The sequence below is a fragment of the Apodemus sylvaticus genome, chromosome 16 (genome assembly GCF_947179515.1).
Source record: "Apodemus sylvaticus chromosome 16, mApoSyl1.1, whole genome shotgun sequence".
In the NCBI taxonomy this organism is placed as follows: domain Eukaryota; kingdom Metazoa; phylum Chordata; class Mammalia; order Rodentia; family Muridae; genus Apodemus; species Apodemus sylvaticus.
The window spans coordinates 62,947,650-62,961,069 of NC_067487.1; the positions used below are offsets into that span (position 1 = coordinate 62,947,650).

At 46.4% G+C, this 13,420-nt stretch overlaps 1 protein-coding gene across 1 annotated transcript in view; it reads left to right on the forward strand.

The window, feature by feature from the left end:
• The first annotated feature begins 272 nt into the window (after nucleotides 1-272).
• Nucleotides 273-13,420, forward strand: part of Arhgef28 (Rho guanine nucleotide exchange factor 28) — a 239,506-nt gene continuing 226,358 nt past the window's right edge. Inside the window, exon 1 of the mRNA XM_052159966.1 lies at nucleotides 273-312. Coding sequence (XP_052015926.1) covers nucleotides 280-312 — 33 coding nt within the window. The 5' untranslated portion in view covers nucleotides 273-279. The remainder of the gene's footprint in view (nucleotides 313-13,420) is intronic.

The following is a 13,420-nucleotide window of genomic DNA, read 5'->3' on the forward strand; positions in this document are numbered from 1 at the left end:
ATTGAGTTACTGAATGGTGATTTACATTTTTGAAGGGCTCCCATCCTGTTTTCTTGGGGAGAATAATTTTATATAAGATGGAGTCCCTTTTCTATATCCCCTTTTAAAAGGGGGTGTTGAGAATGGACTCCAGTTCTTCGTGTCTCTGTAGCTTTCTTAAGCTCTGTACCCCTTCCTCCCTAATGCTGGTGCTGAACTGTGGGTCCCAGAGGGCTCTGAGGGCTGGTGACGGGCTCCCACCCTAACGCTCCTGTTCTTTCCTTTGCAGATGCGGGAGCCATGGAGCTGAGCTGCAGTGAAGTGCCTCTTTATGTAAGTCCCCAAGCACTGGGCTTTAGGTCATCTGAGTGGCCTTCTCTAACCTGAAACCTCCTGAGGGAAGTGGGGGAGAATGGTTTACTTACTATGGAGTCGAGGCCTTTTCAGAATACTCAGAGCATTGCTAAGTCATGTGGTTTTGTACAGCTTTTTAAAATGGCCTAGCTTCTATTTCTGAAATCTAGGTTTTATGATTATGATTATTATTGCTATTATTATTATTTTGAAAAGCTATGTAATTTCCAACTCATTTGGTTTACTTTTATAAGTCATTTTTGTATCGTTTATTTTGTGGTAATTTTCTAATAATAGTAAAAAGTGATTTTCTGTGTGTGATTTTTGGGGGTTATGTGGGTCTTTTTTTTTTTTGAGAGATGCCCTGCTGCTGGTGGTAGGACACCTCCCCTCAGCTAGGACACCCTCCCCTCAGCGAGGACACCCTCCCCTCAGCGAGGACACCCTCCCCTAAGCTAGGACACCCTCCCCTAAGCTAGGACACCCTCCCCTCAGCGCAGACGCCCTCCCCTCAGCTAGGACACCCTCCCCTCAGCGAGGACACCCTCCCCTCAGCGAGGACACCCTCCCTTCAGCGAGGACACCCTCCCCTCAGTGAGGACACCCTCCCCTCAGCGAGGACACCCTCCCCTCAGCGAGGACACCCTCCCCTCAGCGAGGACACCCTCCCCTCAGCGAGGACACCCTCCCCTCAGCGAGGACACCCTCCCCTCAGCGAGGACACCCTCCCTTCAGCGAGGACACCCTCCCCTCAGCGAGGACACCCTCCCCTCAGCGAGGACACCCTCCCCTCAGCGAGGACACCCTCCCCTCAGCGAGGACACCCTCCCTTCAGCGAGGACACCCTCCCCTCAGCGAGGACACTCTCCCCTCAGCTAGGACACCCTCCCCTCAGCGACGACACCCTCCCCTCAGCGAGGACACCCTCCCCTCAGCGACGACACCCTCCCCTCAGAGAGGACACCCTCCCCTCAGCGAGGACACCCTCCCCTAAGCTAGGACACCCTCCCCTAAGCTAGGACACCCTCCCCTCAGCTAGGACACCCTCCCTTCAGCGAGGACACCCTCCCCTCAGCGAGGACACCCTCCCCTAAGCTAGGACACCCTCCCCTCAGCGCAGACGCCCTCCCCTCAGCTAGGACACCCTCCCCTCAGCGAGGACACCCTCCCCTCAGCGAGGACACCCTCCCTTCAGCGAGGACACCCTCCCCTCAGCGAGGACACCCTCCCCTCAGCGAGGACACCCTCCCCTCAGCGACGACACCCTCCCCTCAGCGACGACACCCTCCCCTCAGCGAGGACACCCTCCCCTCAGCGAGGACACTCTCCCCTCAGCTAGGACACTCTCCCCTCAGCGAGGACACCCTCCCCTCAGCGACGACACCCTCCCCTCAGCGAGGACACCCTCCCCTCAGCGAGGACACTCTCCCCTCAGCTAGGACACTCTCCCCTCAGCGAGGACACCCTCCCCTCAGCGACGACACCCTCCCCTCAGCGAGGACACCCTCCCCTCAGCGACGACACCCTCCCCTCAGCGACGACACCCTCCCCTCAGCGAGGACACCCTCCCCTCAGCGACGACACCCTCCCCTCAGCGAGGACACCTTCCCCTCAGCGACGACACCCTCCCCTCAGAGAGGACACCCTCCCCTCAGAGAGGACACCCTCCCCTCAGCGAGGACACCCTCCCCTCAGCGACGACACCCTCCCCTCAGAGAGGACACCCTCCCCTCAGCGAGGACACCCTCCCCTAAGCTAGGACACCCTCCCCTCAGCGCAGATGCCCTCCCCTCAGCGCAGATGCCCTCCCCTCAGCTAGGACACCCTCCCCTCAGCGAGGACACCCTCCCTTCAGCGAGGACACCCTCCCCTCAGCGAGGACACCCTCCCCTCAGAGAGGACACCCTCCCCTCAGCGACGACACCCTCCCCTCAGCGACGACACCCTCCCCTCAGCGAGGACACCCTCCCCTCAGCGAGGACACTCTCCCCTCAGCTAGGACACCCTCCCCTCAGCGACGACACCCTCCCCTCAGCGAGGACACCCTCCCCTCAGCGAGGACACCCTCCCCTCAGCGACGACACCCTCCCCTCAGAGAGGACACCCTCCCCTCAGCGAGGACACCCTCCCCTCAGCGAGGACACCCTCCCCTCAGCGACGACACCCTCCCTTCAGCGAGGACACCCTCCCCTTCTTCTTGCTCTCTCACTCCTGCACCTGCTACATACACCACTGTATTCTCCTAAAGAAGACAGAATACTAAGATTTCTGATAATAATAATTAAAGGAGACGCCTTCTGAGTTACTCTAGTGTCTGTAGTTTTCTCTCCAGATTGTGACTGGTGGGTTATAAAATGTCCCTTTGGTCTTGTCATAGTTAAGGATTAAAAAAACCAAAAACAACAAAACAAAACAAAACAAAACAAAACAAAACAAAACAAAACAAAACAAAACAAAACAAAACAAAACAAAACGGTCCCAAGACTAAAGTGCGAAAGGTTCCCCAGGCTCGTGCTGCTGCCCATCTGGTTTCTCCCTCTTTCTGGCACTGACTACACCCTGCTTCCTCTTCCCCCCAAACAGACAATCCCCCAAAACTATCATGTTATAGAAAAAACACAGAATCTTATACCTGTCATCCTCCTGCTGTAGCTGTCTGAACACAGACATCCTGGGCAGGACAGAATAGGAGAAGAGCTCATACACTTGTCTGAGGGACAAGATTTTTTATTATTAGTTAATTTGTTAATGTTTGTTTACACCTGAAACGATGATGCTGCTCCTGCTCCCTCTCTCACAGAGTTGCTCCCCACTTCTCCTCTGACAGGGTGGGGCCCCAGCCCCCCCCCAGCCCCGCCCCGCCCCGCCCCACCCTGGTATATCAAGTCTCTGCCAGATTAGGTGCATCCTCTCCCACTGAGACCAGACATGGCAGCCATGAAGAGAGCTGCACGTTGACTGCCTGTGTGCCCAGGGCCTCTCCTCCAGGGTTCTTTGCTTGGTGGTTCAGACTCTGAGCGCTCCCAGAGGTCCAGGTTTGTTGACTCTGTTGGTCATCCTGTGGGGTTCCCATCTATTTAAGGGCCTTTAATTCTTCCTCCAACTCCTCCATCAGTGTCCCCGACACTATCCACAGTTTGGCTATGGGCTTCTGCATCTTTTTTAGTCAGCTGTTGGGTAGAGCCTTTCAGGACAGCTACACTAGGCACCTGTCTGCGAGCATAACAGACTATTATTAATAGTTAGGGACTGGTGCTTGCCCATGGGATGGGTTTGGAGTTGGGCTGGTTATTGGTTGGCCATTCCTTCAGTCTCTGCTCCAACCCTGTTCATCCCTCCCCTATTCCACCCAGTTCCCTCCCTCGCTCCCTCTACCTCCTATGATTATTTTATTGAGGGACAAGATATTTAAATGACGCAAGCATTCACACGTAACCTTTCTAATTACCAAATGTATGCTGATTAAAACACAAGAAAATGCCAAGTAGTATTAAGAAAATAAGTCACAACCTCAGGCCATCTGGTTGTTGCACTGCGAGATCACTATAGCATCATTTCTAAGGCCTAGACTCCTCCTCTTATTTCTGAAGCTGTATCCTGGCTCACCCTGCCCTGACAGATTCTATCCCTGGCTATCTGTGATCTCAGTCACAGTGGTTCACATTGATGTCATTTCAGTTGATACTGTACAAAATAATTGATTTCACAATGATTTCATTATGAAGTAACACACAAAGCTGTTATGTGAAGGGAAAGACACGGAAAGGTCTGTACATGATAAGATCTGTGTAAAAATTAATTTTAGAAGAACTCAATTAATGACCTGGGCATCTGCTGGGGGTCCTCGAACCAGGGCATTGCTGGATATCAAGGGGTGAATGATTTCGTGACCTTTTCTCCTAGTTCACTGTATTTTGGTAGATAAATTATATATATGATTTATATATCATGGGTTGTATTCTGTACCCTCATTGTATAAACTAAAACTAGAGGAAGACAATAAAGCTGGAAGCCCTATGTTTAATCTCACCATGAATTCTCAGCCCCGTTGACAGTTTGATGCACACTCTTCCAGGGGTCTGTCTGTGTCTGTGTTGGATTTTATCACGAGTCCTCTCAGCATTGATTTCTGTGCTTCAGTGTTTGCCCAGTTGACTGTGAGGCACCATATCTCTTAATTTTGGTACTTTTTATGTAGTTTTGACGATCTCAGTTGTTTTAACTAAGACATGCCCCATCACAAACTGTGAAGACTTAGAACAGATCAGGATGTTGTCTAAAATTACCTGACAATTATATGTATTTATATCCCGTGAAGTAGGCATTAGTATTTTTAAAACAAATTTTAAAATTTTAGCCACTGAAACAGACTTTTTAAAAATAAATTAATTTATGTGATTTGCCTCAGGGAAAATTAGATCATTTGTATAATTTAATAATTCCAGAAGGCAAAACATCTATAGAAATGATTCCCTAGCCTCTATTCACAGCTCAGAAAAGAGCACTGCATTCAGATGGTTCTTACAAGTAACTTCTTGATTCCTTTGTTGGGCCTGACTTGTTCTTGTGACATTCTTACAGTTAAAATGCCCCCGCCCCATGTTTCTACTTTGGTATCACTATGGATAACTCTTTCTAAAAATGATAGAGAGATGTCTTTCTAAGTACAGATTATCTGTGGATATGAATATATGCTTTTAAATTCCCCATTATTTTGTTTGGTAGGAAGGAAGCTTTCAGTTTTAGTTTTCTAACAGCTTTCTTCTATTGTGTCTTCTTTTTTCTCTCTTTTATTTATTTATTTATTTTTTTTTTAAGAGAATGGTGTGTTCAGGGGCTGAACTGTTTGGTCTTTTGGGAAGATAGGGGCTGAATTCTGGAAACGTGTTTTCACATTTTTTAATTATGTTTTTGTTGTGTCTAGTTTCTCTTTTTTTCCTGCTTGCCAGAAGTTTTAGCTTCTATTATTTTTAGTTCCTATGAGCATTTTTAAGCTATGCTGACCACCTTGTGCCCACAGTCCTGTTGAGATAATCTTCTGTATTTTCCTTTAAGTACAGAGAAAGGACACACACTGTTTTTCTATTCTACTAGGAATCTATTTCAGAAGGAGATATGGATGCTGTCTGTGTTTGTTCAACTTTAGGGAGGTGGTTTTGCCATAGTTTTAGGGATGTTGGGATACTCATGAACTTAGCTGCAGGCTCACACGAGTTTTTAAACGTGACCAAGTATGGGTGGTCCATTGAGACTCTATTATGAGAAAAGAGAAACAGACCATGGTCAGGTCAGAGGAGTGGAGGAGTGCCCCTCCAGGGCAGCCAGGAGGGCGTCTCCAATGGTGATGTGTGCACTGTTGGGGTATAGGCATTGGCAACCAAGAGGGCATCTCCAATGGTGATGTGTGCATTGTTGGGATGTAGGCATTGGCAGCCAGGAGGGTATCTCCAATGGTGATGTGTGTACTGTTGGGGTTTAGGCATTGCAAATGCAATAGGCAGCCTTGGAGCCGGTGGTCTGGGCTTCATGCTCATCTTGCCTCTCCAGTGATTACTGCGGTGTACTTCAAGCTAGCAGAGCTATAGAGGTGAGGCTCAGAGATGTGTAAGCCTGGAATGGTACCCAGGGCACCCAGTCTGCAATGTTTATTTTATGTTTAAGACTCTTTAACTCTAAAATATCATCTCAGTACAGGAGAGAAAAAAAATGAGTATCTGTTTTCCAGAGTGTGGGTGTACTTTACTCAATGAACTGACTTCCGGTTCTATCCTGGAAAAAAAAAAACAAACTGATTCAGTTCTTCTTCATGGTTAGATAATGCTCCATTTTTAAGGTATATGGTTTGTTTTGTTTTGTTTTATCCATGCTAATGGGAACCTGGGCTGGTACTCTTTCTTTACTGCCACAATGAAGGTGGTGTGCAGGTGTCTTGGCTGTGTGCTGACTGACCTTCTGGGGTGTGTCCAAAGTGAAGTTGAGGGCTATTTGGTAGTTTCATTGTTACAGTCGGAGGAGAATGGGGCAAAAGAGGGAAACGGAGACTGGATATGAAGTAGATACATTCCACACATGTATGAAAAAAATATATGTGGTAATCAGAGATTGTTTTACTTCTAGATTCTGAAAAGATAAGTCTTGTTATATTGCTATAGTGCATAATTATGTAGGCATGGAAGTGAGTTTTAAATGAGAGGTCATAGTTCATGTTTCATTCAGCAACTTTCAGATACATGTAATGTCTTGAATTTTAGCCTTATAATTGTGATAATAATGAAATTAGGATTTATTGTCTTATTTTCATTTTTTCAAAGCAGTGTGTTAAAAATTTTTAACCATAAGTTTATAAGAACAAAGATTTTATTTCTGTCTTTTCTTAAATTCTGGCCAATCCATAGGGATCTTTACAACATCTGCCGAGGTGCACCTGTGTCTTTTCTTGCTGGATCCCTGTCTGACATGTGGTACTACTGATGAATTTGGAGTCAGCTTGGGGAGGGTAGGATCATTTCTCTCTGGGGCAGCATGTTGGCTGAACAGTGACGTTCTCTTAGTAACTCACTGCCAGTTAAGTCTAAGTTAATCTTCTATTCCTGTTGCATGTTATGTTCATATTATAATTTTATTTGGAGTCTCTATCCTGCTGAGCGATGCTGGGTTTCCTGGGCTCACTGAATGCCCTAAATGAAGTTGTAACCTAGTATTTAGAGACCTGATCCATACCTGAGGGAGCTGAGCTAACTTCTCCATCCATTTTCCAGTAGTCTGGATCTTTGAGCTTATGTCGGTATCTGGCTCAGCTGAGACCTAGATACCGACCCATTAGAGGTTTGTTAGAGGTCTGAGGGACAGGTCTCAGGCTGCCTGGTTAGACTGTTGGAGTCCCACGGCTATTTCCTAGCTCTGGAAAGAAGCTTCCTATTGAGGCAGTAAGTGACTTGCTGGCTTTGTTCTGCCATCACCAGGCAGACATCTCCTTCCGGACTCCCACAGAGGCCCACCAACTTCTGGTTCCTGCTGAAGGAAATCCTGTCCTGAGGCCTGCCCTTTCTCTGTCTGTAGCTCTGCATGCCTCATGACTGGCCTCTCATGTCCCTTATTAACCACACTCCTGACTGGCTTGGCCTGACCACATCATCTGGGAATCTGTGAAAGGGCGCAAGTCACCCTCAGTTTGATGATGAGGAGGTTAAAAGCTCCTATATAGGGTGACGTGCTTCACCATGTTGACTCTACTGTCTTGGAACTATGACTGCATTTGCAAACTTTGCATTAATAGTTAACCTACTATACTATACTATATATAATAATACATAAATATAAAATTTATAACAATATCATTTTAATGTATATTTAATTTAAATTTATAATTTAATGTAATTTTGATATAATTAACTATAATATACATATATAAAATATTAGATACAATATAAACATATATAATACACACATGTGTGGTATTTATATATTTATAGTATATAAACAAAATTATAATATATAATATAATATATTGTATATTATATTACATATAAATATATATTTGTACATGTATTTTCCATAATATGTTTGTGGAGCAGTTAGTGGCAGTTCTTTCAGTGACTTTGGGTTTTTTCTACCTTAAGTGGTGGATAAATAACAGTGACTGTCCCAGTCATTGCTCTGTCACCAGAGCTTCATTTTCTCAGGCACTCAAGGGTGCTTATTGGGCCGTTCTTGCCCTGCTGTCTTCCTTGAACTTTCTAGTATGATAGTGACAGTATTTCCTGGTCCTTAAAGTGTCTCACTCTTTTCTCTTCTTTTTGTCCTCAAAGATAGTGGTGACCTATGTATATCTCTTGCCCACGACAGATTAATGAAGCTTTACCAGCAGACTCTAGCAAAAGGCTTGACTTAGAAACCCAATACAACTCCTCCATTAGCTTCATCTCCATCCAAATTCCAACGTACACATGGCTTCTGAGCACAGCGATGCTTCTGGGCGCTCCTCTCTGTCCTACATTCTGGGGAAAGCTTGAAGGTGAGGTACTTGGGGGTCAGCGTGTTGGGGCTACGGTGTCTTTTCAAATGTGTGCCGCTGAGAGTGGAACCAGGAGAGCCTTCTCCTGGAGTCAACCTCTGGGCCCCATGTTCACTTTGTGCAAGTTCTCAGCGAATGTGTGACTCCTTCCTGTCCTCACTTAGACACAGTGGCTTGTGCGTCCTCTATCAGTTGCGAGTTGTTGGGTATCGCAGACACTGCTGTTTAACCTGGGCGTGCTTAAGTTGGCCTGCTTCAAGGAACTCTTGCTAAAACTGACTTAAGTTGAGCTTTTCCCACTCTCTTCTTCTCTTTCTTCACTGCTTTTGCATATTTTTTAAAGCTCTTTTCTTTTTCACCTACTGGCTTTCAGAAGAGTCAAATTCCACAGTGCTGACATTGTAGCCACAGAGCGAAGAAGACCATGAGTGACTATTTCAGTTTGCCTGGCCAGCAGCCATTTTGCCCATCCCTACAGTGCCGGGAAAGGAATTTCCATCTTTGAGCTTTGAGGTCTTTAAGGACCAAGTGTTCTTAAGTCTGCTTCTCCTTGCTTCCCTATGTCGGTGACTTCTTGCCATTCTGGGTAATGTGCACCTTTGCATTTTTAATAATTTAAAGTCATCGTCTCAGTTTTTATTACATTTAAACATTTTTCCATGTGTATGCACACTCACGTATGTACATATGGGGGTAGTTGGGGGCGCATGCCACAGGTACATATGGAAGTCACAGGGTAACTTGTAGGAGTTGGCTATCTCCTTCCTCCACGTGGATTCCCCAGTTGGGACTCAGACCCTCAGGCCTCACCCGATGGACCATCTTTCTGACCTAACAATTTGATTTTTAAACATAAGTTACCATCTAAGGGGATATTTTATGCCTGATGGTTTAAGTCTCGACAGGGAGAACCTTAGTGGGAGAACCTTAGTAGAAGAACAGAGATGTGATCTGGTCAAAGTGCTTTATGGAGGTGTTTTGGGAAGCCAGTTCTTCCGGAAGGCTTCCCCTCCCTTACCCCAGGGCGTGCATGGTTTAGACAAGTCGTCTTAGCACTTGCTTACCTCCCTCTTCATAACTTGGTATGGTCTGGCTTTAAGCCTTTTGTTTTGACTGAGGCCAATCTTAGAAAGGTCGTGCATTATTTCTCTTTAAGATTTTTTTCACTCCTTTAAGTCTTCATTCAGCTCCATGTATTGTAATATTACAGAGCAAGAAAAGAAAAAGAGGCTCCAGGCTCTGGCCATCCTCTAGTTTACTTAGGAATGAGGAGATGAAAGTGAGAATCCCAGCTAGTGGTGTGCACAAAAGCAGCAGGGAGCCCCGCGTGGCTGTGCTAGAGAACGGTGTGTGTGTGTCTCTGCGCGTGTGAGGAAACGTGCACACAGATGTGCTCCTAGACAGTGTGGACCTGTGGGTTCACAACAGCGGAACCGGAAAACAAAGGTCCTGGGAGAGGGCATGAACTTCCGGTGTTAGAGGAGCAGCATGATTGGTGCTGTCAGTGCTTTGTGAAGGAGAAGGCAGGTGAGTGGTTCGAGGTGGGCGTGGCCGGGTCAGGAATAGCTGCAGTTACGGGGTAATGCAGAAAGTGTGGGCGCAGGCTCCACAGAGGATTGTGTGATCTGATTAATGATGAAAGGGCTCCATTTGGGGTCCCTGACCTCCTGCCTCTCCCACACCAGTATCCCAGAGCCGTGTGTGAGCTGCGCATCCTGCTCTAGCTGCATGGTTTTCTCCAGAGTCCTCTCTCCTCTCCTTCTAGGCCAGCTTATCCCTCTTCTTCTATTAAGTCTCCTCCTTGAATACACCCACATGTGGCCCGCCCGCCCTGCCCTCTGCACAGGCCGCCCCTTCTTTTTCCATGGACTCTGTTTGCTATTATCCCTCCGTTATCCAGCCTTCACTTAAAACCCAGATGGCGATTGTTTGTTTTTAAACAGCAGTTTTCAAGTTTCTCTGTAAAGTAGCCCCCTTTCCAGCTTCCTGACCTTTGTTGCACCAGTCTCCCAACGTCACATGAAAACCACAGTTTTCTGAGTCTTCCTCGGTCCTTGCAGTGGGTGGGTACATCTACAGCACCCTTGGGTACTGGGGCTGCCCCTTTCTGTCCTTGGCAATGACCCTAATTCATGTTGGACCGTGGCTTCTGCCCCTGCAGAGTTTTCCTTTGCTTTGATTTTGCGAGGCCTTCAAGCTTCCCCTGGGGCTCACCTGTCCTGTTGCTGCCATATCATCTCCTGTTCTGATTGGACAAGTCCCCTCTCTGCCTACACAAGGCTGTCTTCTCTCTGTCTCCAGTCTCTTAGTTCTGTGGCTTTACCCAAGTCCCTCCCTATCACTTCACCACGTCCTAATATCTTCTGGTATTCCGTGCACTTCAGTCTCCTGTGAATTTTTGTTGATTGAAGGAGAGCAGACTGCCCTCTGACTTTCTATAAGGCCATTTGAGGGGTGGCTGTGTCTCTTTTGGGGAAGGTCCAGCTGTCACAACAGCTGCTGATAATTCAAGGTGGCTCTTGATCGTCGTAGGGACAGCAGAAAGCCCACACACTAGAAGTCCTAGCCATGCTCTGGGTTCTTAGTTTCTCTCAAATGCTGTGTTTCATTCTATCCCAGCACGTTTGTGTGGCTGCTTCCTTTCTGGGCTCCTGTTTCCTCTGCGTTTGTGTAACTAAATTTATCCCACACAGGCTTCAGCTAAAATGCCAATACCTTCAGTGAAGTCCTGTAGACATACTTTATGCTTTACATTTTGAAGGAGTTTACTCTTACTCTCATTTCATTTCTCATCCATTAAATGTAAAAGCATCGAAACGTCAGAAGTTAAGATGATTTTGTACACAGATTTCCTTCTACTGCCTTATTACTCAGTAACTTAAGTAACACATAGTTCCATTTAGACCCCTCCCCTGTGTAGTGACTGAAGCGCATGGTGTGTGTGGGGATATGCTTTATATTTTTCAGTATGTATGTATGTATGTATGTATGTATGTATGTGTGTGCTTGTGCCACAGCACATGAGTAGAGAGAGGTCAGAGGAAATCTTTCTGGAGTTGCTTCTCTCTTAACTCCATGTGGGTTCTTGGGATTGAATTAATCTTGTGATAATATCCTCATCAATGTGTCAGCTCTAGAGCACTGTTTTATTGTGAGTCTTTGTTCTCTCTCTTTCTTCCTCCCTACCTCTCCTTCCCCCCCTCTTTTCCCCCATTCCTCCCTCCCCTTCCCTCTCTCTGTTTCCCCAGTAGGTATGTGACCACCATTGTTTGGGACAAACAATGAGAGTCATTGTATTGATTTGTTTACTTTAGTATTCCAGGTACATAGCAAGACTGGGGGTGGGAAGGAGTGGGGGGAGTCAGTCAGGAGAGGTTGTAATCATTTTGGGAGAAACATGTCCCAGAGTTTGAGACTTTACTAAATTTCTGGGCACTGTGTGTATAAATTTTGTGAGGGAGACAGATCCTTGTTGGGGACTAGAATTCAAAAGAGAGGCTGTCTGTGAAGGGGCAGCTTCTGAGCACTCTCCTTCCCTCTCTAACAGATTCTTACAGACTCCTCCCACTCAAGGAACAGTCTGCATGAGTCATGTTATGTGCACTTAAAAAAAGGTTTTAAAAATGTGTGTGTGCATGCATGTGTGTGTGTATACACATGTGTGTGCATGCACAAGTGTGTATGTCACATATATGTGAGTACCTGCAGAATTCAGAAGAGGGTGTCAGATTCCCTGGGGCTGGAGTTTCAGTCAGTTGTAAGTAGTTCAATGTGGATGGAAAGAAGCAAATACTGGGTCCTCTAGAAGAGCAGAAGCATTAACTGCTGAGCCCTCTCTCTAGCCCCACACGAACAGGCTATACAACAATAGTTCTTAGCATGCTTCAGTAATATTTTCCAATAGTCATAGCTGTTTTGAGCTACAACCCTGAAAGAAGTTGAGCCACTACCTTGCTAGTTTAGGGTATTGTGTGGTGTCTTACAATGTTTTCTCATTATCTAGTTAGTTCCCTAGAACCTCACATGACTGACAATCATGATGGTCTCAGTGATGCTGAGAGGTTAGCCTTGACATTGGTGCTGCCATTAATTGACTGCAGGTGACAGGTACTTAGTGAATTACAGGTGGGGACGGATGATGAGGCCTAAGTTTGTGTCTCTTGAAAGGTTGCCTTTTAGAAAAGAAGAATAAACTTATAAATACAAAACTAGATAAAAGTGAGTACTTATAATGAGAAATTAGAAATTATAAAAACTGGCAAATTCCATAGGTTAAAACTTCCGGATTCAATTGCTTCTTGTCTCGGTATTGACATGCCCCCAGACTTTCCAGGGCCACTCAGCAGGAAGAGGAATGTCTCAGGGGAAGTGCATGGAGAGGAAGCAAACATTATTAATTGTAGTTGAAATGTCTACTCCTACCCTGCCATCACCACCCTTACCACCTCAGAGAATAATTTTAATTCTTTTCTGCAATGTAATTCACACTAAACACTCTGGACAAATACCAGATTATTACAAGCGAATTCTCACCATCACATGCTGTCTTCTGCTGGCATCTGAGGTCTACTTCAGCCTTGTGCAGGTCAATTTTGATTGCATTCTGGAAGTTGCTTCCAGTTGTAGATGCATTGCTCAGGGTCCCTTCAAGGGTTTGGAAGACACCTTATGGACCAAAGCCCCAAGGTTTCCTCCCTGTGGTTGGTGTCTGTCCCTTGGGGACTCTAGCTTTATAGACAAAGGGAAAATGGGCTGTCCTGCCCTTGAGACTTCACAATTAGGGAATCCATTACTGAGAGTGTTAATCATGATCACTGTGACTCAGGGCTGGATAGATACACATCAAGCTTCCTTCAGAGAGTTCTTCTCAGGGGAACTTGTACAGGGCTGGCTTTAGCACTGTGAGCACAGTTAACCAAAGATCATTAGGAAATAATGTGGCCAAGGGATGGGGCGTGTGTTGACTGGGCCAGAGGGCCCTAGGAGAGCAAGGACCTTAGGCTGAAACAAGCCATTGCACCTCCAGCTGTCACAGGGCGAAGTGACCTCGGAGCAGGTGGCCTACACCTTCTT